The 27,748-nt window shown below is 37.5% G+C and overlaps 1 protein-coding gene across 6 annotated transcripts in view; it reads left to right on the top strand.

The window, feature by feature from the left end:
- ZMIZ2 (zinc finger MIZ-type containing 2) overlaps positions 1–20,765 on the top strand; it is a 698,887-nt gene extending 678,122 nt beyond the window's left edge. For all 6 annotated transcript variants that reach the window (XM_044084229.1, XM_044084228.1, XM_044084227.1 and 3 more), the window contains one exon: positions 1,158–20,765. In XM_044084229.1, the coding sequence (XP_043940164.1) occupies positions 1,158–1,259 (102 nt within the window). In that variant the 3' untranslated portion in view covers positions 1,260–20,765. The remainder of the gene's footprint in view (positions 1–1,157) is intronic.
- The last annotated feature ends 6,983 nt before the right edge of the window (positions 20,766–27,748 follow it).

The following is a 27,748-nucleotide window of genomic DNA, read 5'->3' as shown; positions in this document are numbered from 1 at the left end:
AAAGACTGCTGTTTTTACTGTTTTCCAGTTCATAATCTCACACCTGTTGTTTTGTATCACATAAGTGTACAGTTCATCAACTTTCTGGTCAGCAGCCATTGACAAGTATTTGTCTTAAGTAAATTATTTAAGATGCAGTTCCAGCAGAAGGTGGATTAGTAATTAAGCAGTATTTGGTATGGTACATCATATTAGGAGATAAATAATGGAATAAACTTGAAATATGTTAGAAAGAAGGAGGGGACAGCTGGGGTAAACAAAAAGATTAAAAGGCAAATAGTAGAATGAAAAGCACAAATCAGTAAATTTAAAGTCACAACAATAGTAATTTTCATGAGAGCATGTCCCACCTAACTACATAATACATAATACTTTTGTGGTCTTTTATGCTACCGACTTTGTTTGCTTGTTGTAGCATGTGCTTTTCTTCTTTCTAAAATGCTCTGTGGCTATATATTTTTGATTCTGCCAGTTGCTGATCATCCACTGTCATGTGACATTTGGTCATAGCAGAGTCCATGTTCAGAGGAGAAACAATAATGGAAAAGATGGCTTCTAATTTAATTTTTTTTCATACCTGTTTTTGGTGCCCTTCCTACTGTTCAGCATCTGCTACATCCAGGTTACCGTCCTTGGTGTGCATGAGAAGGTGTGCTAGAAATGGGGTCATTGCAGTAAAGTACCATTCTGATGGCCAGGGAGGCTTTGTCATCTTTAATTCCACCCCCTTACCACGCCCACTGCTCCATGTGTAGCATGCTATGGTAGTGTAGCTCACATGCATATGCTGTTATACTCGTATCATCTAGTGTAGACAGTCTGAGCTTTCCCATCATGCTTGTTTGCTTGAGTTAAAACCTCCAGCTTCCACAAGGGAATGTAGCCTTACAGAAGTCTCACATTTTCCCTGGGAATGGCAAACCAACATGTAAGCAGTTCACCCCCACCCTGTCCATCCCACCCTCACCCCCTGGCCAGCTTATATAGAGTCTGAAATATTATTTGAACCACATTCTTCTGGCTCCTAGTCAGAGCTCCTCCTTCAAAATTCATTCTTTGTTTATTTAGTGTACAGCTTCTACTTGTGCATGTTTTCTTTGTATCTGACTGGACATTGAAGGGCTAAACTGATTTAATTTATTCTGTTTTGTTCACAGCTGCTTCCTGAACTGACAAACACTGATGAATTGCTCTCCTACCTTGGACCTTCTGACCTTCCAGGCAATAACAGTGAGGAGCTGTTGTCTTTCTTTGACTAATACTGAAAAAGGCTTATGTTTTAAAGACAATCCCACGTTACGGCAAAATGAAGTTTTGCATCAGACAGGCGTGACAACAATTGATTAACCTCTTCCCCACCACAACCTGACTTCAGTTCACTGAAGGCCTTCATTGTGGCCTTATTTCTACAAAGGAAAGGCTTCTGGGTGCCATCTGTTCCAGGCAAGTCTTCAGTGATAGCTGTCTGAATCTTGAGTAATGTGTGTCACAACCAGCACAAACATGAATCTGTCATTATTGACAACCTCCATACCCACCATCTACTGAATTAAGTTGTTCTGTAAAGATGACTGCAGAATGATCACCAATGCTAACGGTGTGCAGCAATTTTCAACTATAGATTAAAAAAAATTCACAACAGCCTGATGTACTCCTGGTACCAGGAAACTGTGGGATGATTGATCTTAAGAGCCTCAAGCATCTCAAACTTGTTTTTCCATGGAGAGGCTGTGGTGGGTAAGATAACCAAAGACTCTGGTCCAGGATATACTGCATGGTTTAAGTGTGTTTTGCAAGTCCAGTTGAGAATTCTTTTTTCAGACTTGCACACTTTCTGTGTGTGCGTATGTATCAAGGAAAGACAGAGACAAAGTCATGTTCCTCAACTGCAGTGAAAAAAAAACAGACAATGAGAGAGGATGTAAAATGGGAGGGGCATTTGCACAGCTATCCATTTCCAAAGTGTGAAACTCAGCCTTGAGAACCAGTGTGTTTTAATGAACTGTGGTTACTGGCCTGCTCAGACTTGAGTCTCACTGAAGCAAGTAGCTTCCCCCAGAAACAAGGAGCTTATGCACTTTGTTGTTTTAAACTGTATTTAGGAATGATGCCCGTGATGGTGCACTTAAGAGTCCCATACCTCTGGAAGAGGAGTTCTAGTCCATATGTAAATAGGAGAAGGTAACTTTTCTGGGCTTCCATGGTTCACAAGCCCACAAGACCCATCCGTACCACCACCCTTTTTATGTATTTCTGCACATTTCCATTAACAGAATGACAGCCCTAAAATACCTGGCTGATTGACGCACATGTCAGATTTAAAAGACATTGCAAGCACAATGAAAATCCAGGTATTCAACATGGAAAATGAAAGCAGAAGTCTTTTGGGATAACAGAAAAGGTCTTTTTCTGATGTACGGTAGAACATCATAGTACAGCTGACAGAAGTCCAAACCCAAGGTTGAGGGCATTGTATCTCATCATGATATTCTCACTCCTGGATCAAACTGGGGAAAGAGGTATATAAGGTGTCAAAGAATTGAAGTCAGTCACTTAGCTGAAGTAGATGGCTGGTCCAGTGTATTTAAATCATTACATGATCCTACAGACTGGCTGCAAGGTAGGCCATGATTTACAATGGTTGGCTTACATTAGGAGACAAAAAAAAGAATTAAGGGAACAGGATTCAGCTGTTATTGTGTTTGTATGGCTTTGTCACATACCTCAGCTGTAAGGGAAGACCACTCATATTTGTAAGTAGGCCCTGTATGTATTGTATTATAGCTAATGTTTTCCTTGAGCATTCTGAGCAACTGTCCCAAGTGTGGTGTTTGTGTGTTAACATTTAGTTGTGTGCACCACAGTCATCTTGTAAGATAAAAGTGCTTTTTTAAGCATTATATTATATAATTTGCACCACTGACCCAAAATCAATTCACTACAGAAAAAAGTAGAGCCCTTTTATCCCAAGTATATCACAGCTTTGTGAAGTGGTAAGGCTGCACTTAACGTTAATGTCTGGGGAAGGTGGGAAAGGGAATGAAAAAGTTTTTATTATAATTTGATAAAACTGAACACAAGCTTATAGAAACAAATATGCAAAATCCATTTTAACAAACTAATTTATTTTATATTAAATTAGAAAGCGAAGAACTGTTTAAGAGCAGAAAGAAAGATATAAAGCAATTTCATTTTTCTAACTGTATCTGTAGCGTTTGGTATCAGCTGGATACCAAAGTTCTGTCCTGTACTTGTGGAAGTTATTGTCCTGTTTGGGTGAGGTGAGAACAGGGTTTGAAAAAAGAGTGAAGCCTTCTCGATATCAAGCAATTATCTCTCGCTGGAGGACTCTTTGAAGAGACCACCTTTCTGAGATGAAGTGTGCCAAGATATGATAAATATAACCACATTCAGAATGAACAGCCTGCAACCATATGTTCTGTGTTTTAAATGTCCAACTATTTATAAGGACACTATACTGCATTATGTTTAGAAAGACTGCTAAAGCAATGTCATTTTAAAAAGTGCCAGTACCATGTTATTTTTGAAAACATAAATGTCTGTTTAATATTATTGTTGTTACAGTTATTAATATTAATATTATTATTATTATTATTAAATGTGTGGCCAGCAGACTCGTGCTGTATGTTGGGTTTTGCCACAGTCAAAAGACTGACAAATATAGTGGATTAACAGATGAACAGAAAACAGACTGATTTAGACAAGTGTACATTTGTTGTTTCACTGTTCTTTCCTGCACCATTTCAGATAAGTTATTTTGTCCAACATCTGCTTTTGATGCACCCTGCTGTGTTAATGAACCCAGGCAGATTGGTTGCTTTGTTAATAAACCCAGACAGATGTTCTTTGAAAGTCATACCCTGCCCACATCAGCTGCATTCCTCCCTAGAAATGAAATAATCAATATGGCAATGAATCATTGCATATCTGTTCTGCGCTAGGAAACAAAGTGGGCTATAAGGCTTTGCAGTAGCTTATAACAGTTTGCCATTTTATAAACATAGTCACGTGTATAAGATAAAGTGCAGCAGGGCTTTATTCTTCTTATATTTTCTAATGTTAGAGTTTACCTGAAACCTTCTGAATGTAAAGCTCAGAGCCTGCCCAGTTTAGTTGAGCGGGCCAAATGATCCATTTTCAAACGCAGAAGCCATTGTTACTGACAGAGTCATTAGTTTAGCATGTCTGTTGCACTTATTGTCACCACAAGACCACATATATGCCGTTGTTTAAGAGTGTACAAATCCAGAAATGTTTCAGAAATGTTTATGTTTCAGAGGCAGCATTTCAGTAATGTGAGAGAGAGCTTTTTTGTACTGGATGCATTTACCTAGCAACCATTTTCAGTTCACAAGAAGGTGATTGGTGGCATGAATGTAGCTGCAGTTCTAACACCTGATACACAGCCATTGTGGTTCACTGTGTTACACTGTGTGTGTGTGTGTGTGTGTGTGTGTGTATCCTTTTGCACTGTATATTAACACCGCTTTAGAATGCAGCATTTAAGGTAGGTTTTAATCTTTGCAAGCAGACCACACTGTGGTGCTTCTAATGAACACTTCTCTACAGTGGTTCCAGCTTTCCAAAGGTAAACAAACAAATAAACAAAAAAGACTTGGCTGTAAGTTACAGAAAAAATATGAATTATTTTGGAGAGCTCAGATGTTTTAGAGGGAAGTAAATAATAATGGTTCCCATTTTCATCATAATATTTTGCCAAGAGTGTGGTCACACTGTGTTAGTTTCTTTCAGTGGTATCTGCACCTTAATAGTTCCCACCACAGAAAGTTCATTTATCCACTGACAATCATATTCATTTTTTAGGCAATTTTTTTTTTGGTGGGGGAAGGCTGAAAAGACTGCTTATTTATGCTGTAAGTTACCTTTCTATTCACCATAGTATGCCTGAAGCAAATAACATTTGGAGAGAAACAGAACTGACCTCACAGCCTCATAGCTTACAATTCAAGCAAAGTTGTACTACTAATTATATGAGGTTTCCAAACTTGTCATTGAAGGTAGTTTTATCTGCTGACAGTTCATTAATGGCAAGACACTAAAGTCTGCACTGGTCAGTTACAGCACTGTTTTATATATGAATCTGTTGTCATGTAGTCTTATGTCCTTACCTCACAGGTTGTGTGGTCTAGGAGCTGGTATGTAAATCATAGAGGTGGGGGGGCACAATAGGTTTACCCTTCTACAAAAATATTTCATTTAAACTCACTGCAAGTTTTGTCACTTGTTTTATTATTTGGAAAGTGGTGTCAGTGAGTAATCCACTGCCTAGGATGCCTTAAGCAGACCAACATGATATATCTGCTACAGTAATGAGTTCCTTAATTATTACAGTGAGATGTTTTCATAGCACACTCTCTCCATATCTTGCACAAGAATTGCTGGTAGAATTCCTTGCAATGAATGGTTTCATGAAAGATGAATTGCTTAATAATGTCTGTGTTTCTCTAGTTTGGCAGAAGCTGCAGGGTATTACCCTGCCAAGAGAAAGTGGTGGACTACAGATTTCACATGAGAGAGAGAGGACAACAGCAGAAAAATAACAGATCTTCCCTGTAAATGCCACCTAGATCATCAGGACTAACCTGGTTCACATAAACTGAATAATTTAAAATTACTAGTACAAAGGCTGTTTTACTGTCTGGATTTACTACTTGCCAAAAGGTTAGCATTACTTCCTTACTCAACTCATCTTGGTGCTGCAAGAAGAACACACAGCACTGCTTTTAAAATACCAGTTTTTCAGAATGAGTGGTCTCAGGAAGCCATCCTTCTGACCTGGATTTTGTAGGTTTAAACAGTCCATAATGAAAGTGTGCGTCACGGGATAAGATGCTCAAGCAGTCAAATTGGGCAACAGACACAACTAATCATGATAGTAATGAGGCCTAATGTATGTATTTACTGCAGTCACTGCAGTTTTAGGTAGCCATTTAAAGGTACAACGTGACCTATGGAAATGCATAGTGCTGTATAGAGCATACAGTAGTGCAGGCAACGAGACACAACCCAGTAGACCAGCCCTTCAGCCTTTTTTTGGCAGCATATTATGAACTTTGGTAGTTAAAGCATTTTGATACAGTATTAAGTGATCAAAGAAAGGATAACAGTCATCTACAATGTAAATAAACAAAAATGCATTTTGATTTGTCAGCTATGAAGGTGGAGTTGTCTTACTTGTTAGCATGTCAGCAGTCTATCTTGAAGAAGCCTGGGACAACATGCATGAGCAACATGGAAGAAACCTGAACATCCAAATGACTATTGAAATAGTGGAGCCACAGTCCACTCTGTAAGAAGCAATTTCTTTGAAAGGATTGGGTGGGAGGGGACCTACAAGAGTGGCAGAAGCATTAGTAAATGTTCCTTGGTCACATGTGGAATGTAACAGTACCACAGCTGTCGTCATACATCTTGACTTCCAGGAAAATAGAAAAAGAAGAAAGCAGCGTCCTGAAAAGACATTTAATTCTACTCTAAGAAGTGACTATAAAGAAACAAGAGTATAAAGTATTAGTGCAGATAAATCACTTTAGCTAGCAGATTTAGGAGACTCCCTCTGATACCTTCCCTGTTGGAGGAATAAAGACACCTTGGTGAAGTTTTCAGTAGTTTATTCAGTTAAGCAGGTAGATGGATGAGTGTTCTATAAAGAAGGAAATAAACAGGAAATTGCATCAGTTGTAGTCCATCCCCAAAATGCCCAAAGGAATTGAAGTGAGTTACATAAAGGCATTGTGCTCCTATGTATGTTTTCAAAGACCTTGTATGGTATCTTCCACATGTTATGCACTACAGTTGCAATAAACTTTCCTAAACACTTGGAACTCTTGGCAAGCTGAGATTCTTAGGTCACACCAGAGTTAGTAGCTGGCAAGGGTGGGTAGATTGTAAGAAGAAAAATGTCTGGGGAAAGGTTTAATTCTGACCTCCTGCTTCTCATAATAAATATTCTGCCACGTTGCACTTGTATCAGACTGGGAATGCTACCAGTCAGTTCACTAGCGACATAAACCACTGCAATTTTACTTCACAGTTTGACTCTGTGAAAGCCCCTTTGTGAGTCTGCTCTTACATCCTACAAAACTGAACAGACTGTGTCCTGCATGACAGTGACATGCCCAGAGTAGATTGACAGTTAAACAACTGCAGCTTTTGCTTTTTGAATACCTCTCAGCCTGCAGACATTGAAAATAGGAACAAAGGTCCTTCAAAAGTAGAAAAGTCAAACTAAAAATCTGGAATCTAATTAGCATAAAATATGAATACCAAGTAGCATATACCTTTTCCTGTTTCAAGTAGGAATGTGGTTACTAAGGAGCAAATTTTAAATGCAGAAAGTGACAAAAATAAAGGAAAAACATAACCACCAATGTAGTAATTTCTTGAAATGACTGGTGTCAGTTGTATTTTGTCCATGTAATGTGGTTTTCTGTGTACGAAACAGCTTCATAAATCTCATGTGATGAAGTGGTAAACGAAAGCTGAAAATAGGGGCCTACCTCCAAAAATAGGGACATTCTTTGCAGGAGTAAGTCAAGCCTGAAAATAGGGACAGTTGAGAGGTCTGAATCTTTGTTCCCTCAACAGAATCACCTTTTTTTCCTTATGTGGAATTGGCCAGAGCATGTTTATTTTGTAAAGATACCAAGCCTAAGTGAACTAGTCAAGGGCAAAGTGCACCAGAGACGTAGCTCCAACCCACATGGATTAGAAGCGTAATGCACCAGAGCTCTGAATAAAGGCCAAGTTGTTTAGGAGCAGTTAGTACCAGAAACATGGCCAGCGATCACATGGACCAGGAATTGAATGCATCAAGGACCTGTCAGCATTTGTTCAGAATGTGGTGCACCCAGAAGTTATTTGTGTTAGGAGCAGAGTACACCAGTGACCAGGCATCATGGTTTGAGAACAGTATGTATCATAGACACTTGGTTCAGAAAGAAAGTGTCTCGGTGACCTGAGAGTATGCTGAGAACTGACAGCAAGCTGCAGGGCTTGGAAGCAGAGTGCCCCACAATAATCAATTACTACAAATCTAAGGTTCTGTACTGTTTGTGATGGCATTTACATTTTACATTTGTTGACTGGGCTGGTCCAACTGGATATATGTCCATTTTCAGTGAAAATGCTATGCTATGAAATTTTTGTCCATAGCAAAGAATAATTCAGATGTAGTAGCAGTGAACCACAGCTACCATTTAAATGGTGACCTGAAATATATTGTCATGTGTTCGCTCCCATAATCAGTTTACTCCAAATGACAATCCAAACATGGCAGTCACTGGTGCTTGAGAGAACAGTGTAAAAGGACAACAGTAGAAGTGCAAACCTTGTATTTTACCTTATAGGCCCCCCCCAATAAATGCACAAGAACATCCACATGTGCTGGCACACACATCTGGTTATCCTGACAAGGGATTCATTAAAGTGGATGCTATATAGTACTGGAACCAAGTATAACAGGGCATTTGTGTAACTAACAACCTAAAAGTGTGCTCCAAACTGTCATTTAAATGCAAATTTGCTGACTGAAAAAAACTTGTGATCTGTTTAGTTCATCTAAATGTAGCGGCCTGGTTTGTGGTTCTTCCTTTCCCTTCCCTCCTTCCCTCTTCCATCTCTTGACCTGCACTGTACAGTTGCTTGCGGCACTGCATTCTGGACCTCTTTCCATCCGTGAAATATTTGTCTGTCATAGCCTTGACCATTTCAGATACTGTTTGTTTGCCCCTCTGGACATCCTTCTGAATTTCATGTTATTTACTTGTCCCGTGGTAATGTAACGTGCCTAGAGATTGTCCAGCAGTTTACTTTCAACTAGTGTATACTTGCCAAACACTCCCTTGAGTTTTTCCTTAAACTTGCTTTCATCTCTGTCACCATTTTGGTAGCCACACACAAAACTAGCTTCACTGACTCATTATAATTTTTAGTAATATGCAGTATTCCAGGTTTTGCCTGGGCAGTATGATGTGCAGTGGGTAGTCAGTGTCCACTACAGCTGACTGAAGTTATTTAGTGAAAATAGATCCAGAGAATCCTATCTGGGAAATTTTCTCAGCAGTAAAAGCCTGTGGTGTGTGTGTGTGTGTGTGTGTTTACTATCATAAAGTCGATTTTAAGGCATCCGAATTACAATTTATCAAGATTACCTGTTTATCGACTTCTAATGTCGAAATACAAATAGCCGACAGTGTAAATGCTGAATTGTAATGGTAATTCGGCTAAAGACAATTCGATAATCAGCAGGCGATGAAATAGCAAGTCACACATTTGCTGACATCAGTGTAAGCATTTTGAATTACTGGAGAGCAAGGTAACATGTTTACAGGGAAGGAGATAGCAGGACCAACACTAGCACAGTAGGAGTATTTCTTCTAGCCATGCAGAGTTCATCGCAGGTACAGTACCATAACGGACAGTTGATACTTGAAATTATATGTCCATCAGAATGGTTGGAAATGCCGTGCTAACGAGAAGAAAATACCTTACTCATTCCTAAACAGTTTAATCTCAGAAATCTGTAGCATTGACGTTTTATGTTGATCAATATTTGCACCAGTAACATGCGGGTACAGTAAATACCCCACGAGTGCTGCTGTACCTGGTATTTCTAGGTAGAATACATGAGTGTAGTTGCTATGGAAGTCAGACGTGCACAGAGTTATATCTGTTGTATAAGAATATTGCACATTATCTTCTGTTTGGAATGCTGTATTATATGTTATGGAGATAAGACTGTGAATTACAGTACGCACTGTATGTGTTCTTTTGACAGGTTACTGAACTAGATACTGAGAGTGCTGGCCCAGGAAGATTACATGTTATATACAATATTGTCATTTCACAAAAAGTAAGGAGAATGCTGGTGGTTGAAGGCTATGTGCACTACTTAAAGAAAGCGGCTGGTGATAGGAAATATTGGTGTTGTACCCTAAAGCAAAAGGAGAAGTGTAAGGGCAGATGTATTACTGTGGGGGGTAGTGTAAGGGCAGATGTATTACTGTGGGGGGTAGTGAAGGTGAAGGTTTGCAGAGAACCACTCCACACTTCCATGCACCTGACCCTGTTAAGCCTGACTGTCTTACTGTTAAAGCAACAATAAAAAGGAGAGTTGAGCAAACCACAGAGGATCCTTGCAGGGTTGTTTCAGAAGTACTGGCTACTACATCAACAGATGTCACGGTTGATTTACCAAATACCACTGCACTAAAGCAGATTGTTGTTAGAGCAAAAAACAAAGGCAAAGTAGCTGCGTTTAAGAATTTTACTAATTTAAGGAATTTAACAGCTGACATGTTACCTATTAAGATTGGTAGTTTTGTCATTACACATGACGGGGATGAGGGGCAGCGTCACCGTATAGTTGTTATAACAACAGTCAGTAACATGAAGATAATGTGTAATGCAGAGTTTATCATGGCTGATGGCACTTTTCCCATTAGTACAGTGGATTGTAAGCAAATATACAGTATACATTGCCCTCTGTCAGAAGGTGAACATAGGAAAATCATTCCTGTGGTGTATGCGTTACTGTCTACGAAGAGTGAGATTTGTTATGACTACTTCTGGAGAAATGTCATACGTTTGAGTGGTGAGAATAGTGTGACACTAGCACCACATATGATTCTGAGTGACTTTGAAAAAGGAGCTGTGAATGCCATTACACAACACTTTCCAAACTCAGCAGCCAAGCGATGCTGGTTTCATTTCTGCCAAGTCATATGGCGGCAAATACAAAAACTACACTTAGCTGCTCAGTTTGGGCAGAGTAGGTCATTCTCACTCCTTTGTAAGGAAATACCAGCCTTAGCATTTCTAAAGCCAGAGGATGTTTTTCCAACATTTGAAAGTGTTGAGCGTGACATGCCTGATAGTGCCCAGCCATTATATACATTTTTCAAAGAGAATTATTTATTAAGTAAACCTAGGAGGTACAGGATGCATGGATGCACATTTGAAAGGATCCCACCACTGTTTGACTTGGTATTTTGGAATCATTATGATACCTGCACAGAAGGCTTCCCTAGATCCCAGATTGCAGTAGAAGGCTGGCATCGTCATCTCCATAGCCTGCTAGCTAGAAAGAAATTGTACATTGTGGACATTTTACATGCTATTCAGTTGGCACAAAGTCATGTTGTGGACCTGGTTTCAAGGTTATTACTATCTGCACCTCCATCGCCAAAAAGGAGGCATGTATTGGACGGGGAGAATGCTTTCAGGAGACTCTTGGCAGAAAGGGACACTTTCACATGTAGAGGTTTCACTGGATTAGTTGCAAAACACTGTTCATTCTAATCCCTGCTTACAAATACTAACTGAGATACTTGCAATATACACATGTCCCACACCGGTGGATAAAACACATTATATTAAGGCCCATAAGGTATGCCTCACAATTAGGATGGTTTTCACTAGTTATGGTTATTTTCACAGTGTGTTTAAACAAAAAAGTAACCTTGGAGTGCAACCAGTACTGTCTACACTAATGTTACAATGCTTGTATTCAGCTGTAAATACGGTTAGATGGACTGCTAAGCATCGTGAGACTGCACACAGCAGTTAGTCTTCAGAAATACATGTTTATAGGAAGTTTAATGCATGGAGAGTCTTTGTTGCAAGGAGGGGGGACGTAGAGACACAGTCTGAGGTCGAAAATGTCAATTTCGACATTTACTCTACTTCTGATTGACATTTTAAAAAATGACATTCCGGTTCGCGTTTATGCCGTTATGCCTTTGTACGGCTCGATTAAATGATAGTAAACCATGTGTGTGTGTGTGTGTGTGTGTGTGTGTGTGTGTGTGTGTGTGTGTGTGTGTGTGTGTGTGTGTGTGTGTGTGAGAGAGAGAGAGATAGAAAAGAGTTGTTGAGGCTGTAACACCTTCACATAATTTTTATTTCATGGAAAAATGTTTTTTGATTATCCATGGCATTTGACAGACTGGATTTACTGAGTATCTGTCTGAATTTTTCTGTAGACATTAACACCTCTCGAGTGATCTTCCTGAGGTGTCTTGTCTCAACATTCTGTTGACTTTATCTAGACTATTTTTCATGATTTGTCACACATATAATATTGAGATTAATTTCCTTACATACTTGTTGAGGATTTCTGCTTGTGCTGTGTATGGCTTCCCTTTTAATTTCAAGTTTAGAATGCATTACTTTGCACGTTTTTGTGAATTCACAGACAGCTGCTTGTCTGTCCATGTTGGAATGCTTTAAGAGGTCTTATTGGGGACTGACTTCACTAGCTGCAGCAGCAGTCCTCAGATGACTTACAGGTTTCATCCAAACTACAAGATCCTGTGCAGAATGTCTATTTATTCAAGTACTTAAGCAAATAGTTTAATCCATTTCACTCTTTTAACATCTATATAAACTATTTGGTGACCAGTATTAACAAATATTTGGGTACCTGCAGAGGTACACATAGGCTAACACATTGTAGTTAATTAGAGATCCTCTTCTGACTCCTTCAGGACATGCAGAATACCTTACCAATTGGAAAAGTTAACAACTGAGCAAGAATGTTTATCTGCACAAAACTGGTAAACAAGTTCCTGACTTTGTAAAAGCCAATACACTTGACCAAATTGTCCTCATACCCATAGTGGTGTTAATCTTCCTGATCTTGTATTCAAAAACATTTCTGCAAGTTGCACCACCCAGCTTGTTACCCCCACCCTAATCAAATATGACCATCTTACTGTGGTCATCTATATGAAAACCTATTTTGTTTCCCCCTTATAAGTTCTCCACACTCAGGGAATACTCCAAAACATTTTTTTCCTTATTTACTGATATCTTATTGATAATCACAAATTATATAATAGCTGCCCAGCAAATCTTGCTACAGGGGTTTCTGCTTCCTCTGAATTTTACTTACTCTTGATAGATGCATCGAGTCATCTGTACCAGTCTAATCAAAGTGTAATAGCAATATTAAAACTAAACACATATGGGAGAACTACCACACCAAGACAGTCTGTAATAAGAAAAAGATCAGCTATCACTAGAAGATGTCCTCTTCATCATCATAAAAGGTATTCAAAATTGGTACGGAAGTTTCTAAAATTTTACTTTTAAGAAATGTAAGTCCAGCTGTGAACTTAGGGTTGCAACTATTTCAAGACAATCATAAGACCTTCTTTAGCTCTATTAGGAATCTTAGAAGTAACCAACAATGCGGTACTGAATTGACCTCCACTGGTTTCTCCTTCTCCGACCCCAGAGGCATTGTTAATATTCTTGCAGACAAATTCTCTTCCAATTTTGTTTCACCCACCCTCCCCTTCTGTTTACTTTGTCCCACCTCACACCCCCTCTTGAGATCAATTTAAAGCAAGTCCTTTTGCCACTTTCCAAAAATTAAAAACACAACCACTATGGGTCCTAGTAATATCCTTGGATATCTGCTGAGAAGCATAAATTCCACCCTAGCAGAATGCATCCAAAAATTCTTCTGCTTCAGTTTCTGCTGCTTATGTCTGTGAGGTGCGGAGAATGGCAGTTGCAATGCCCTTGCATAAAGGTGGTCCCTCTACTGACCCTGGAAATTACAGGACAATTAGTCTCAGTAGTATTATTTGCAAGGCTAATTCAAGTGTTACAGCTAAAGTAATAAACAATTATATAAGTGACCTTGTATCAGTAGATTCACACTAATTCAACATTGTAAAGGCAGAACATGCCTGGGCTACTGAGGCCACAGATCAGGAACATACAGTCCAAGCTGCTTTCCTGGATCTTGCCAGAGCCTTCAACACTATTCCCCATAGTGGGATTATTGCAAACTATCCCATCTCAACATTTGCCCATATGTAGTTTGCTGGATTGGAAATTGGCTGTCTGACAGAACCCATACTATGAAGGTCAGGAATATTTACTTAAGATTGAAAATATTCACAAGTGGTGTCCTACAGACTCTGTTCTAGGCCCATTTTCTCTGCTGTATCATTCCTTGACATAAAAGAAAGTGTCAAGGCACTATGGCTAACCAGGTTTACTGATGACTACAAACTGTAAGTGGTTATAAAATTGTGCTACTTAAATTCTCTGGCAAAGACTTTACCAAACAAATGTCTAATGAATTAATAATGAGTCTGCCGTCAATACCAAGAAGTGCAGCATTGTTTCCTTTGGTAAATCTAGCATCACTACTGCTTATCATATAGCTAACATTCCACTTAAATTTGACACAGTCCTCAGGGACTTGGAGACATATGTTGTTAACGGACTCTCCTTAGACCACCACATCTCTGTTGTAGTTAGAAAATCCTTTTACCTTGTACAACTTATCCCTCCTGGTTATCTACTCAAGGTCCATAGAAGTTGTAGTCCCACTTTATTCATCCCTTATTGGGCCTGTCATTGAATGTAATGCACCTTATGGCTTGTACTTCACACCTAAACCAGCTTGAGAGACCTCAGTATTTTCTCCATAAAAAGATCTCTGGTCTCAGTACCCTTAATTACTCTGATAGACTAAAAGTCCTGTCTATCTACGTAGTGTCATACAGACTCCGTGTAGCATTCAGTGCTATAAATAAACCATCACTCTGAACTTTACCTAGACAAAACCAGTGGTAAAGCCAATAGCTGTTTTAGAGACACAGACCTGTACAACCACATCAGCACCACCAGATGGCAAGACAGATGCCTAACTCGGTGTATTCCCCATGTGTAGAATAGACTGCACTTAGCTGATTAATTCCCTAGCCAACTTTAAAACCAGTCTGGATGACTTCATGGCTGATTTTTCACTGAGGACATATGAAGAAAGTATGTTTGTTTAATGGGGAACACTTGTAGTCTCCTGCCTGTATTGGGTGATGTGGCTGAGGTTTTCCAATGGTCTCCATGGCCATAATCTTAGTAAGAGCCTATGAACTACTTCTCTTCAACCTAAAACAGCCTATACCAAAGCATTTTTTGTCCTGAACATAAATGTATGCATTTCCTTGTAGCTTTCTTCTTTACTGCTAATACTAACTTTACAGATTCAACGTAATAGAATATTCACATTTGTAATGTCATCCATATCTCTACACTACTGCATGACCATGAGTTGAGCAAATTAACTACTTTCTCTTAGGACAATGTTTTTCTTTCAACAGCACACTCCTTTTCATGGACTTCTGCCCACCTGTGGTTAATAGACTAATTTGGGCACAAAAAGTGGCATGCCTCAGTTACCCAGAGTTTACAGCTGAAGCACTGCAACCCTGCTCATGAGCCTAAGAGATGTCTTGTTCAAAGGGCATTCTCTCTCTGTCTTGTGTCCTAAACTTTGAAATGCCCTAATTTGTGAATAAATTGCTGTGACCAAACTGACTTTTGCATAGATTTCAGAGCCCACTTTTTCACACTAGCTGTGAATGTCATTCCTTTACACGGAGTACTACATGTTACCTAGTAACTCACAAAATAGTACAGCTGTTCACAATAATGGCAGTTGTGTCCCCTTCACTATCCTTTTAATTAATCCTTATGTGTTGGTATTGAACCTGGTAAGGTAGCTTCTAATATGAGATGGATAACACAATCCATCATATCTCTGTTCCTGTCATGCAGTAACTCAGAAGCTGCCTGTTACATGTAATGTAGCGCAGCAATTTGAAACAATTTTATTGATTTATTTATTTGCAGAAGGCATGTCTTCCTATACCTCTCACATCCCTTAATATCAAATATTAAGTCTTTTACACTTTGACAACCAAGATTTCCTGACTTTGGATTTTCTAGTTTTTTTTGATGGACTAAATTTCTGAAGAAAACAAGACCCTGTTTTGAATCAAGCCAAGATTAAAGATGAATACAGCAAGGAGACAGAGATGAAGCACTGTCCCCCACTCAGCAAAACAGAATATCCATTCTGAGGAGATGTGCAGGAAATGTGCTGTATTTTCTGGTAAAAAAATGCTTCGGGCAATTAAAAAAAGCCACCAGAAATAAAAGAATCTTTATCTCTAATGATTTCAAGTCACATTTTAATGAGTGGAATTGCGATTAAAAAAACACTTGGCATTTTCCCTACCCAGCCTTTCATCTAAAGCTTTGGAATAAGCATTGCCATTGAACACCAGAAGAGTAATATTTCATTTAATTCATGTGCACATCAGAAAAAGGGTCACTTGTGGATCAAGCCACTGCCAAAGATCCAGACACATATTATCATTTAATTTGTTCATTTACTACCTAGATGAAGGAATTGCAATTAGCAGGAATTTGGGTGAAGCTATCCCACCCCTTCCCTTGCATTCTGCCTTGTCCATTTATGTTCTATTGACTATAATGATGTCCGTGATTGCTTGGGAAAAAAATCTAGAGAGTTTTGAAAGTCGTTATGGGAAATTTTACACCTACCCCATTTCTTTCTGTATCATTTATGCACCAGACACCAAAGTGTTGTTAGTAGCCACCCTAGACAGTTTAAAGAAACACATACTTCATCCTTTTCTTTTATCAATAAACAATTATATATTTTTATCATCAAGCATTGATAATAGATAAAATGTAGCCACTGCCCACATTGGTTGCTCAGGAAAGATCTTGACCATTGCAAACAATTTTGTTAGTGCTTTCTTTGTTTTTTGCACAAGACACTAGTGTGCAAATACATGTTTTTAGCTGATTTTTTGCTCTTGAGCTAGTGTGTGGTTTCATTTAACTTGTATGTACTGCTGGTGGGTTTCAGTCAGACATGGTGAACACAGAACAGACAAGTCATCTCTGGAATACAAGTTCTGATTTTTTGTTCCCTTCACCCTCCACAGGTTATAAACCCTGCTGCCTGCACATTTCCTTCAGTTATCCACTGAACTCTATTATTCTTTCTTGCTTTTGACAGTGGCAGCACATTTGGAAAGGCTAGTGACCTTCCCACATATACTCCAGCAGAATGAATGCCTGTTTCCTCAACTACATATGATGCTGTGTTATTTTTATTTATTTATTTACCAGGCTAGACCCACTAAGCCAGTGTTCTCTTTTCAGGGGAGACCCAAGGTAGTTGGAATGTAAACTTTGGCCAGGGCAGCGGGGACCTTCGTATTCTTTTTTCTATAAGTGCCATGGGATCTTTTACATCTCCCTGATCTACTACCAACTCAGGCAGATGGGATGTTGGCTTAATGTCCCAGCTGAAGGACAATGGACTCAGAAGAGCAGCCCTTCCTCTTTTGCTGCACTGCAATGTCAATACTGGAAAATGAATCCACACACTGGTGGGGGAATAGAACCTACATACTTCTGATCTTCCAGCGCCAAAGGTGAATGTGCTACCTGTTGAACTACTGAAACTACTAATCTAATAGACAGTCATCCACTTACACCTGTCTAGCATATATACACTGACCTTGTATTACAACAGGAGTGGGGTGGTTTCTGATCATTATAGTGCAGACCACTATGCCAAAAGACCCCAAACTTTACAGAACGCTCAAAATAAATACAGGAATTGTTTTTTTTTTTTTTTATTTGAGTCTAGTATGGAGGAGTAGTTTTTAAGAAACACTGCACTGTATATCTGAAGATGATATTGAATGTTGGTAAGTTCTCATCAATGTACCGTCTCACTATGTGCAATTTTCTTTATAGAACCTTCTCTGTACTGTGTATTCCTGAGGAAGTTGTAGAGTGTCTTGTTCTCCCACATAGGTGAAAAACAGCTTTTTTCATTTTCTGGTTTTCCATTTTCATGATTCTTGCGTTTATTTTCTTCACTGGACTGATTACTTAGTAAAGGCATATTCATGTGATGACATGTGCATTTGTTTTACACAGATGTTCCAAATCTATTATGTCCATCACAAATTGGGACTGATGTATGGTAGTAATAGCAGAAATGTTATGTTGATGTTAGGGGGCAAAATATAGTAGTATTTATAAAACCATGTGTGTCCTTTAACAGTTTAAATGCAGAGCCTAAGAGATGTCTTGTTAGTAACTACTGACATGTAGGAGAAATTTCTGTGTTTTCCATGCCCACTAACCATTATTTGGAAAATAGCCCCACAGAACCTCTGAAGAATTCAAAGTTTATTTCTGACTGGATGCCAGGACACCCATGTACTGTTTTCAGTGGATGGCAGGGAGTTATTCAGAGGTTCATCATGTGCAAGTGGAGATAAACAGTCAAAATTAAGTCTGTGGGATGTTTGAATTATTTACTTGTATTTGTTAACCAGGTAGAGTCACATGGACCTTTTCCAGAGAACCTGGGAGCATTTTCTGGTTAAGTGACTTGGTCAGAATCACACAGTTGGCAAATGGAGGCTCAGGGAATCAAACTCTGGTCTACAGCTTGCAGGGTAGAAATAGGCAGTTACTTATTTTCCACTACTAACCCACAGATAGCAATCCCATTCTGAGAAAATCCATGTCTGACAGAATGCTGATTGTCTCTCACTTTGCATCTTATTGCGATGGATGCAGGCATTTAACAACTTTAATCAGATGGACACATAGAACAGAGTGGTATTTGGCATTTCATTCACCTGTTAGTGAAGTGAGACGTGGTTTGAAATTTTACACATAATAACTGTTTTTCTCTCATGTGATACATAGCCCATTCTGTATCCTGACCTGTACATTATATTTCAAAGTATACTGTATTATATGTACAAGTGTTATGTTTAGCAAATGTGTGTAATATTGCCTATGTGTCACAAATATATGAGTTAAATATTTTTATTTATAAAACTAGGTAATGAAAGTATGAGAAAACTGTAAAAGAAGGACAGTAAGTTTACTGGTATTTTCCATGATGAAGAAGAGCTCAAAAATGGTATTGAATTATGTTTTGTTGCCTTTTAAACAGAGCTGCTATTCATTCCTGTTTACTTTGATCCAAGTTATGTTCATATAATTGCTTTGCGATATATATATATATATATATATATATATCTCAAAATGTGTGCATATCCGTGTGTGTGTGTGGCTGTATGAATGTAACACTATTCCCAAACACTAACCATGTGCTGTGAGCACTGCCCTTTTGACACTTCTGTGCTATTTGTTAAATAATTATAACATTTTTATTTTCTACATTGGATTGCAGTCAAGCATCACATTTCTATTCTCCTCTTTCATTTTGGTTGGACAATATAAAACTTGAACATTGCAAGATTACAGACTCCAGGTATACAAACAGAATATGAAACTATCTAAATAATATCTCTGCAGATTACCCCCTGTAGGTTCTCAAGTATAGACTTTCAAGCTGTGATACATATAAGTGCCATTCCTAAAATTATGGAAAGGTAATAATAAACTGCATGTCGCATTATTGTTCTGCTGGCTACAGCTATGCAAAACAAAATCTATAGAGGCACGGAACAGTAGCCTACAGTGAAGTAAAATCTTTTGTTTGACCCAGAGAATATAATTTTGCCTTGTATACAGAAATAAGGTCCTTGTATGCCATGAAGGGTTTCCTACTAAAAATGCTCAAGGATAAATAAATGGTGCAGATCACTGCAGAGGGTACAGCCAGGATGTAAATGCCTGAAAATAAAATGAATTATATTCTCTTGGTCATGATTACTCAGCAGTATACTCCATGTACCTTCTGAACTATTTCTTGCTGAAATAATGAGGTTACTGTTACAAAGTAAAGCAGGTGATTCTAGATGTATTTCCTCAAATATAAGGTTACATAAACACACAATTCCTTCTAATCCCTGCTGTGTACTCCTACTTCATCCTTTCTAATGCTCACACTTCTCCTGTTATTGTAACTACATACCCATACAAATTCTGCACCTCACCAACGCAGTCACATGTTGCATGAACATGCTAAGGATTTTTCTTGCCTACATTTATGCACAGAAAGACTTATGGGTGTAGGTCTCACAGCATATTTTTCTAGCCATCCCAAGCATAAGTAGGACGTCTTTGTGACCTAAAGCATTGTTTCCTAATCACACCTATGCAGACGCAATGTCTGCAGGCAGAAAAGCATATTTTCTTGTGTTACACTTATGATGACTACTGAGTCCAGAGCATATCTTCTTAGCTGCACCTGTATGGACAAGGGATGGCTTTAGGCACCGTTATGTTTCTCTGTATGTGCAGTTATAGAGCTGCATGACAACTGTTTGGACACAAGCATGTCCCTGTACAGAATTGTGATGGATAAAAGCCACAGGATGCTTCTAACTACCTGCTATATGCATGATAACTGTAGCGCATACTCATAGTTGCACAGTTTAAACCTTGTAATGGTTGAAAGTCCCATAGCATGTTCTTCAGGCAAACACAACATCAACAGTTCTTGTGGGTTAGGAGAAAGAGCCATAACCTGTACACTTCTGGTTATGTATTCTTTACTTTTCCAACACAGCTACACCTACATGTGCTTTCTCTGCTCTGTTTATAGCTATGTGGTGCATAGGCCTATTCTTAAAGCTCTGTTCTTGGATTTGGACAGTTTTAGTTTTGGCCTAAAAGGCCTGTGTTCTGCATGCAGCTGTTTGTTAATGATAACTGTATGTACATTGTATAAAGTAACTCCCAAATTACATTCCTTAGGATCCCCCTAAAAAGAAAAATGTTTTTTTTTAAATGATTGAATGAAAAAAAAAACAGCTCTAGAATTGTAGTTCTATGGCAACCTTATATTCAGATTAATGTGTACAAAGACATGATATGTTCATAACTAAGACACTCTGTGAACATTTTTAATAGCACTGTAAATAAAAATGTGAACTCTTTGTTCTCTGGCATTGTTGTTGGACAGATATTTGATACCAAACAATCCAAACTAAAAAAAGGTTTACCTTACCTTTTTAAAAGGTTTTATCTGATGAAGTCCTAGAGTAAGGGACGAAAACGCATGTGATTTTGTTTAATAAAAGCGTTCAAGTACGTGGTTGGTGTCACTTTCGTGTGTTGAACTGGAATTAGTATCGCATTCCACCCTAAGGCTTTTTTAGTTTGGATTGTTTGGTTATTGGTGAAAAGCCACACTACTTTTAGATATTTGATACCAGTTACAGTAGACAGTGCCACAACACTAGCATGAAGAGTGAAAAACCATTCAGTATGACATTCAGCAAGCATTAGGATGTAATACAGCCAGTTTGTTTCATTTTCCTTTCATAAGTGGCACATGTAGAATCCATTGGTGCAACCTCAAATTATACTGCCTGTAATATTAAAAGCAACATGAGCTCCATGGAGGATGGGAGTGAGTTGCCACTGATGGCTTATCCATTTGAGGTGTGGGGGGGGGGGGTTGAGGTGGCTTCAGTCATCCCTTTGGTGCTAACAAGCAGGAGCATTGGTTATTACACCTGTTGTGCATAAGGTGGCAGAGTGCATTTTGGCACATAGTTCTATGCACAGTACAACCCAGACAGTATTTTGTGTGTGGTGGTATGCACACTTCCTCAAAGTCAGGTGGCATTGTGGAGCCCAAGGGAGCCATCAAACGGAAGCAGCTCCTGGGGTAGGTTGTTCTTTAGGACCTTTTATTGGCCCAATTACTACCCCAGAACTTTTGCTGCTGTGGAATTAATGGATCTACTGAGTTTCCCAGGCAGGAATGAATGGAATATAGGGTTCTGTCTGAGCCCGGGGCTGAGTGGCTCTCATGCCCACAGAGTGAATAGGCTGATTGTGCAAAGTTAGCAGAACCATCAGACAAGGTCCTGCAGAGGTTGGAGAGCAAGAGGTTAAAAACATTAAAACAAAGTAATTTTGTGATGTTGTTTTACAAGCAGCTTTTTATAAGTGACAACATAGAAAAAAATTATTTCTCATATCACAAGCAGCTGCAACTAACATCATGATTAGTATCAAGAAACTGGGTGATAGACAGTGGGTTCATTTAGTATTACATTGGAGACACTGGCGACCCAAGGTCAGAAATGGACTCAAGTCACAAGAAGGAAATGGAGCACAGTGATTTCTCTCTTCCTCATGGACATACGTAAAACCTCACTGAAGGGTTTTGGTCAACAAACTGGTAAGGTTAGCAAGACAATGGTGGCCAGACATTAGCTTACGCATTAAGGGAAAAAATGGCCAGGTAAAGAATGAATGACATGTTCTCCCCTTATAACTCCATTGTACACATATGATTGTCACTTGTGTTCCAGTAACCAGTGGGAAAAGGAAAAAAAATAGCCAAGTCAAGGATTAATGACATGTCCCCCTTATAACGCTAATGTACATATGTGATTGTCACTTGTGGCCCAGTAGCCAATGAAACTGTATTCCTTTCATCAGGTAAAAAGGATGGGTTTGGGATAGTGGTATCAGTGAGTGTGAAATAAGCTTAGAATGAACTCTGATGTATAAAGTCCAGTTGAAAGTAGTAGGCCAAGAGGGAAGTGACAGACGTGGGCAAACGTATGTAGAAAGCTCAAGCTGTGTAACCCATGGAGAGAAGTCCTGTGAAAAATGAGAAGAAATGTCAGGGTATGCAAAAACTGTACTGGTAAAGTGTGGCAGTACTTGATAAAGGTCAAGGCTAAAAATACTAGAACTCGTAATGAGGACTATATTTCAAGTTTAATGTCCCATACGTTTTGGGCAAATGTTATTTCATATACAACAACACAGAGTTCTCTTTTCACTGATGTTTTCCATATATCTACAGGATAAAGTTGGCATACATGCCCCAGGACTGGTGCAGTCTGTATATACAAAACACAAGCTGCAACGAAGATATAATAAAACAACCAAAGAACTGAGAAAACACACTTTATAGTAGCAAAGCTTTCGGATAAAATCCTTCCTCAATACTAATATAAACAAATTTAAAAAAAACAAAGTGGTTTAAATACAAGTCAGCAAAATCACGTGACCAGCAGTCCAAAGATCATGTGACCACAAAATACAAAACATGAAAATAAAATATCAAAGTTATTAAAAAAAACATAAAATTATCGCAATTTGGTATGTTGTAATTTAGTGAGAACTGGTTTCAATGTAATCATATTATTTAAACCTGGAAAATGGTCAGAATTAAGCCTAAGGATCCATTCATACTCTTTTAACTCAAGTAAATTACTACTATCTCCACCTCTGGCAGTAAGACGTATAACATCTATAATTCTAAAAGAGAATGTATGTTCAATACCTAAACTGGCTATATGTTTATATAGAGCATTACTGTCAACAGCTCTTCTAATCTCTGATTTGTGTTCAATAATGCATTCCTTTAATTTTCTAGTGGTCTTACCCACATAGAATGCTGTGCATTTCACAAAATTAGCCAGATATACCACGTTAGATGTAACACAAGTGGTAGAAAAATTAAACTGATAGACTTTACCACTAATAGGATGTGTGAATTTATCACTACAAACAGCTACAATATCAGGGCAACATGAACAATTTAGACAACCACAGGTACCTGGCCTAGTAGAAGGAATCCTATCTACAGATCTTATAAAGTCTTTATAACATAACATACTCTTCAAAGACTTCATACTTCTATATGAAAAGAAAGGCCTATCACCAAGGATATCCTTAATCTCACTAGAGGCCATTAATACAACCTAATTCCTCTGGATTATTTGTTTTACAAAACGAGTCATAGTGTTATAACTAGTAATATACCTAGTACACATTCTAGGGCGTTCCGGATTAATGGAACCAAAATCATCCTCAAGGAAAATCGGCTTCATTGTTGTCTTCCTATTAACTGAAGCTTTAGTTTTTAAGTCTAATATTAAGTTGGTGTTATAACCACTGTCCGGAAACTCCTTAGACATCTCTTCCAACTGTAAATCAAATATAGTATCATCAGTATTTAATCTACTCACTCTGTTAAACTGTGAGGTCACAATCCCCTTAAAAACATGTGGGGCATGCATACTAGAATAGTTAACATATCTTTCAGAATTTACCTCCTTTTTATGAATGCTGGTATGAATAAAGCCCTCACACAGTTGTATCTTAACATCCAAGAAGTTAATCTCACTATCAGAAGCATCCATCTTAAATCTTAAGAAATCAGTGGTTGCATTTAGATAATGAATAAATTCATTCAACTGCAATAGTGAGCCCTTCCAAACCATAAAACAATCATCAATGAAACGTTGATAAAAACATATGTTACTAATAAAAGGATTTTCCACACCATAAACATGAGCTTTCTCCCACTGGTATAGCACCAGATTGGCATAGGTATTGGCTACAGAAGTACCCATGGCTACACCAGTGAGTTACAAATACAAGCATTCATCAAACAAAAAGATGTTGTTTTTCAAAACTACATCCAAAAGGGAACAAATATTCTCAACATGTCTAGTCACAGAAGAAGGTTGTAGGGTCAGAAATTGTCTAATAGATTCAATACCAAAATCATGCGGTATTACAAACACTCACTTTGTCTAAAGGGACTACCAATACTATTAAACCAAACACGCAATTTACAAAAAAAATCAGTTGTATCTCTTAGTACAGTAGTACATTTGAATAAATATGATTGTAATTGCGTCTGCAAATATATAAGTGATCCATCCCCCACCTGACACAATAGGTCTCATGGGGGGGGGGGGGGGTCTGTCACTGATTTATGGATCTTAGGCAACCCGTATAGAAAAGGAATAATAGGACAAGGGACAGTAAAAAAATGAAATAACTCTAAAGTAATATCACCATTGATTTGTAAATCATAAATCACCATATTAACATAACTAATACATTTTTTAACATCTAATGGTGTGATGCGTTTGAAAGCATCAACGTCTTCAAGTAGAACAGAAACCAAATATATATACCTAAGCCGATCCATAAGGACTACAGCCCCACCTTTATTGGTTTAACTACTATATCTCTATTCATTTGTAGACTTTTAAGTGCTTGATATTCATCAAATGTTAAATTAAAATTAGAAAATCTCAAAATATTACAGTCTGCATATAGCCTTCTTAATTCCCTCTCACACAAATCATGGAATGCCATTACCACAGGCATACTAGAAGGTGCTTGATATTCATCAAATGTTAAATTAAAATTAGAAAATCTCAAAATATTACAGTCTGCATATAGCCTTCTTAATTCCCTTTCACACAAATCATGGAATGCCATTACCACAGGCATACTAGAAGGTATAAAAGTACTACGCAATAATTTTAGTACTTGTGATAATTTTATGTTTTTTTAATAACTTTGATATTTTATTTTCATGTTTTGTATTTTGTGGTCACATGATCTTTGGACTGCTGGTCATGTGATTTTGCTGACCTGTATTTAAACCACTTTGTTTTTTTTTTTAATTTGTTTGTATTAGTATTGAGGAAGGATTTTATCCAAAAGCTTTGCTACTATAAAGTGTGTTTTTTCAGCAGTCTGTATATACACCAATTACTTTGTTGAACATTGCCTTATATGAGATTTTATAAACTGTTAGGATTATTGCTGTCAACTATAAAATTTGAAGTACAACTTCAGAATAAGCAAAAATAAGTTTCTGTATGTGTGTATTTGAATTTGAAAAGCTGTCAAAAGTTAAAGCAAAACAACATGTAGTGTGTAGCAGAAAGAGACCAACTTGCTACCTCTTAGCATGTCTTGTTGTTACTTTGTGCAGGGCTTGGTATAATGTTACACTCATGATTGAGTCTGCACAGCCCTGTCACCCATGTTTTTACCAGGAAAGTTGTTTTTACTCTGTGACTGCACCACATTTCCCGGATGAAATGTAATACTGCACTCCTGAACTAAACCACTATCAGTTAATACTAAGTTCAGTGCAATTCCATTTGTTAAAACCTTTCAGAAAAAGTGAAGGAACTTCTGAAATTTCCACAGAGGTTTCTACAAACTGGTTTTATGTACTCGCCCCATTCAAACCTTACATGCTGTGCTATGCTGAGATGTACTACCTCACCTTCTTTTTATCTTTGAAGGGGCCCCAATCTTGCCAAGTACCTGTAAGGAAGAGTAGTAATACTTCTCTCCTATTACAACTCTGCATTCTGCCCCCATTAGTCTAATAAGATGGCTCCTGATAATTCATAAATCATTTCTTTAAATGTAATTACATGTCAAAGCATAACAATGAACAGATATATTCCACAACATAAATAACAATAAAAAGAGATATTGAAAAAGAACAAAAAAGAGAAAGAAGAAGAATTCCTAAAGATTATACTCATTTTGCTACCTATTAACACATCTGATTTAAACTTTCACATTTGGAAATTCCTTTTATAACAATAGAGATATTCATTATAAAGGCTCTACCATTCATGTTCTATAAACTTAGGCTTGAACAAGCTTTTCAAGCTCTTAATATCATTCATTTAGTTACTGCCAGTACCAATACAATATTTAATAATTTCTGAATATTTATTTAAAATGCCCAACAAACAAATTCAGGTATAACAATATTTCTTCTTTTAACCACCTTTCCAATAATCCTTGTGTTTTCCTCCAGTAATACTATATTTGAGGACATGACCACCAGTACTGTTATAAATCTGCAAGTTCAGTCTGGCAATTCCAACAGGTAGAAGATTCTTGGAAGGGGAATACAAGAATTAACTGATTTATTTCTCATTATTGTATATACTTATTTATCCAAATGTTGGATACTGACAGTATTTACAAAAGTGCAAGCAATGATATATGTATTAATATTAGGCATTGTTAAGCCTCCCTGAGTTTGCAGAGCAGTTATCACTTCCTATGGTATTCTGGGCAAGACTCCTATCCACAAAAAATTCTGAGAACACTCTTTAACTTTAGAAATCTACTCTTTTTCAGCAGGAATTAAAATAGTTCTGCAGTGGAAACAATGCCAGCGGTAATATAGGCACCTTAATAATATTTACTCTTCCCAACAAAGAAAAAAACAATGGAATTTCTTAACAAAATTTTGAATTTTTATCAAATACTTCATGTAAGTTTTATTTTCTAATTGGAGAAGATCTTTATAATATTTAAATGGAGATAGATTGTTTCATTTACTACAGAAATATTTAATGTAATTTCTATTTGTCTTTCATGTAGTTTTAATTATTCTGACTTACTATAATTAATAATGTAATCAATTACATATTTAGTTCTTTTATAATATCTGAGACTATTTGCATATGTTTGTTAAAAGCTGCCATAATAATCATTGAGTCATCTGCATGTGTTCATTAAAAAAATCATCTATGCTCATGCGCATTGGCTTGGTTTCATCATATAATTTATACAATGGATTAATTGCTAAAATAGCACAGCCAATAAGGGGCATTCTTGTCTTTCCCCTGTTAAAAAAAAAAAGTTTGCAATGTTTTATTTTTCAAATTTATATAGGCTTCTGACTGAAAGTATACATTTTGAATAATAATTAAAGGTAGGGATGTTTCATAGTATTCACAAACTTGAAAAATATAACTTCTGTTTAAAAATCAAAAGCTTTATCTGCATCTAATTTTAACAATAAAAATTGATCCTTTATTTTCTTTAGCAAAATTAAATATTAATGCCATAAGTAATTTATTAGCATCTGTCATTTATTTTGTTTGGACAAAAAACAAATTGCATAGTGTGTAATCTTTTTTCTAGATAAAATTATTTATTTTTAACTTCTTTTGCTACTATTTTATAGTCAAGATTTAACTGGCAAAGTGGCCTATAATGATCTGGTTTTAGACTATATTTTCCTTCATTCACAATTAATGCCATTTTTGCTAAGACCATTGCTTTGAGTTTCCCCCATCTCAGAATTTTCATCAAATTAGCT

This window comes from Protopterus annectens, chromosome 9.part0 (genome assembly GCF_019279795.1).
Source record: "Protopterus annectens isolate FY-2018-M chromosome 9.part0, PAN1.0, whole genome shotgun sequence".
Lineage (NCBI taxonomy): Eukaryota > Metazoa > Chordata > Ceratodontiformes > Protopteridae > Protopterus > Protopterus annectens.
This window is presented reverse-complemented; position numbering and strand designations above follow the sequence as displayed.